At 41.7% G+C, this 2,500-nt stretch overlaps 2 protein-coding genes across 2 annotated transcripts in view; one reads left to right on the top strand and one right to left on the bottom strand.

Moving 5' to 3' along the window:
• LOC143283248 (uncharacterized) overlaps positions 1–373 on the bottom strand; it is a 13,830-nt gene extending 13,457 nt beyond the window's left edge. Inside the window, exon 1 of the mRNA XM_076589421.1 lies at positions 277–373. Within this exon, the coding sequence (XP_076445536.1) occupies positions 277–286 (10 nt within the window). The 5' untranslated portion in view covers positions 287–373. The remainder of the gene's footprint in view (positions 1–276) is intronic.
• A 1,425-nt stretch (positions 374–1,798) lies between these two features.
• Positions 1,799–2,500, top strand: part of LOC143282673 (E3 UFM1-protein ligase 1-like) — a 22,913-nt gene continuing 22,211 nt past the window's right edge. The window contains exon 1 of the mRNA XM_076588342.1: positions 1,799–1,883. Coding sequence (XP_076444457.1) covers positions 1,810–1,883 — 74 coding nt within the window. The 5' untranslated portion in view covers positions 1,799–1,809. The remainder of the gene's footprint in view (positions 1,884–2,500) is intronic.

A 2,500-nucleotide genomic window follows, 5' to 3' on the forward strand; every position in this document is an offset into this window, starting at 1 on the left:
TATCGTTAAGCCTGATCACAGAATCTCTCTCTCTCTCTCTCTCTCTCTCTCTCACTCACACACACACACACACACACACACACACACACACACACAGTGTGTATGTGTGTGTGTGAGAGAGAGATGGAGGGAGGGAGAGGGAGCCGATCGAGTTGCATATAGACTCACGTCAGTACTTGTACTTAAGGTTATACACAGTGCTTCACACTTAAGCTAGCTTCCTGTTTTAATAGAACATGATGACGAATATGATTAAGAATCAAAAACACCCACAACCTCTATCCATGGTTCTGCCTTGATTTTGCTCCTCGTCTGTTGACTGTTCAGTCCAGCACCCCGGCAGCCATTATCCAACGCCAACTTTGTTGTTAACAGTTACCATTCACGTGGTAAATCGCGAGACTTGAGCGAGGGCTCAAAGAGAGAGAACTCGGCCTCGAATGTTTCAGTTTCAGCTTCTGTAGGTGTTAAAGCTTGCGGACTTTTCAATGTATGCCACACTACATGTGCTGTTTATTAATTTAAAAAAGAAGAAAAAGAAAATCGAAAGAAAATGACAGAAAGAAGAAGAAAAAAAGGAGCAGATGTCTGACTTTGCCATGAACCCAGCATGCAGTTCAGTCCAATAAGAACCAACCCAAGGTTCGTCAGTGTAACTGACAACACACAAAATAAAATCATTAAACAAAATAAACAAATAACTAGATACGTTAAAATCTAATACATTGAAAAATATGTAGAAGGCAAATGAATGAAATAAAACATGATCAGAACTCGAATGAAGAAAGTAAAAATCTTTTCATCAGTCATGCCCTCACAATTTGAGTGAAACAAAAACAAAACATAAAAGAAGAAGGAATGGGAAACAATCAACTATATTAATCAAAATAATGTTTGTTAAAGAAAAACATGGATGATCGGTTGGGAGTGTCGTATCTTTCCGAGACCGAGCAACTTGTAACTGAATGGACTGAAAACCCAGTGACATTGCCGCCAGAACAGACTACAGGAAAATCAAACAGACTGACCCAGTGATAAGAAACTGTAGGGAGAGCTGGACAGTACAAGGTCTTCAGAGAAGAAGCCCTCCTCAGTCAAGTGTTTCGAGGGAAGGAGGTCGTACACAGCTCTGCGGATGAAGCTGATCCTCAGATCGAGGGGCCATGTTCCATATGTCGCTCCAGCTGAGGCTCCAGTTTGGAGTACTTTTTCCATGTTGTTCACTGCCCCTGCTACCCTTGCTGGACTGCCTTCTGGACTCTTTTATCATTCTCTTCCTTCTTGATTTCCTGTATGATCATTATAATTATGTCTCTTTTTGCTTTCCTCTTTGCTTTCAAGTTGGACCATTTTTGTCGATCCCAGGCCCTGTCTGTTGTTTGGGTGCCAGTGTGTCCCCATTATTCCCTTCGTCTTGAGACTTTCTTTCGCTGCACTGACTGCCTCCCTGACTTTCCATTTTCTAGTCTTCAGCTTGGGGTGGTTGGATCTCACAATACTCAGTGTTACCTTAGTCTTCGAGCATGCTGGTCCAATCTTACTTCAGATCTTCGCAGACCTCGTTGTTGTTGCACTGCCAGCAAGCCTGTGAGCTTGCTCGTTTTTCAGTTCAGTTGCTCAAGGAGGCGTCACTGCGGTCGAACAAATCCATATGATACAATATATCTGCTACGCAGATGCCTGACCAACAACGAAACCCAAAGCACTTACACAGGGCGCTCTGAATTAAAATGGTAGACAACTTTGTAAATGCAAAGAGCAACTGATTTTTGAGAGTTATCGCTCTTTAATTGCATGCAAGATCTCAAGATGGCTACACTGGACGAAGTTCGGCGTTTGGCAGCAGAATTTCAACGAGTGCAGCTTACGAGTGCAAAACAAAAGTATTGCCAAGTGCTTGTTTATATTCTGTCAAACTGGTCGTTGATATAATCAGTATTTGTAGACTCCTTCATTGACGAGAATAGATTTTTCATGTGGCTTATGGTCTCAAGATCCGTCATCCTCACTACTTTTGCTATTGCGTGATCGTGATGACGTGTAATTTCGGAAAACAGAAACAAAAACAAATAAGATATTCTGAATGGTTGCCAACCTTTATTAGCAGGTTACATAAATTATAATATTTTGAACAGGAACTGGATATTCGTACATTAAAAGGGGGGTGGGATGTATCATTCATCACATCTGTCACACTCACAGTTCCAGGCAGTTCAGTAATATTTTGTTATTTATTGTTAAATATTATTCTTGTTGAATTACAATGTTGACATGGTGTTACTGTGTTGAACTAAAATGGACAATAGCTAGTGTGATATATTGATATTTGAAAATCAGCATTTGGGTGTGTTACTTAAGGAGCTGCTCTATGCAGAAAGAAAAATCAATCATGTATGCACGCCCTTTTCACCCCCAACTGGTACATGATGGTTAGGGGTTTGGGCGGGGGGAGTGGGGGGGGGGGGGGTGAACATGATGGTTAGGGGTTTGGGGGGGGTGA

The sequence above is a fragment of the Babylonia areolata genome, chromosome 6, assembly GCF_041734735.1.
Source record: "Babylonia areolata isolate BAREFJ2019XMU chromosome 6, ASM4173473v1, whole genome shotgun sequence".
NCBI classification, from domain to species: domain Eukaryota; kingdom Metazoa; phylum Mollusca; class Gastropoda; order Neogastropoda; family Buccinidae; genus Babylonia; species Babylonia areolata.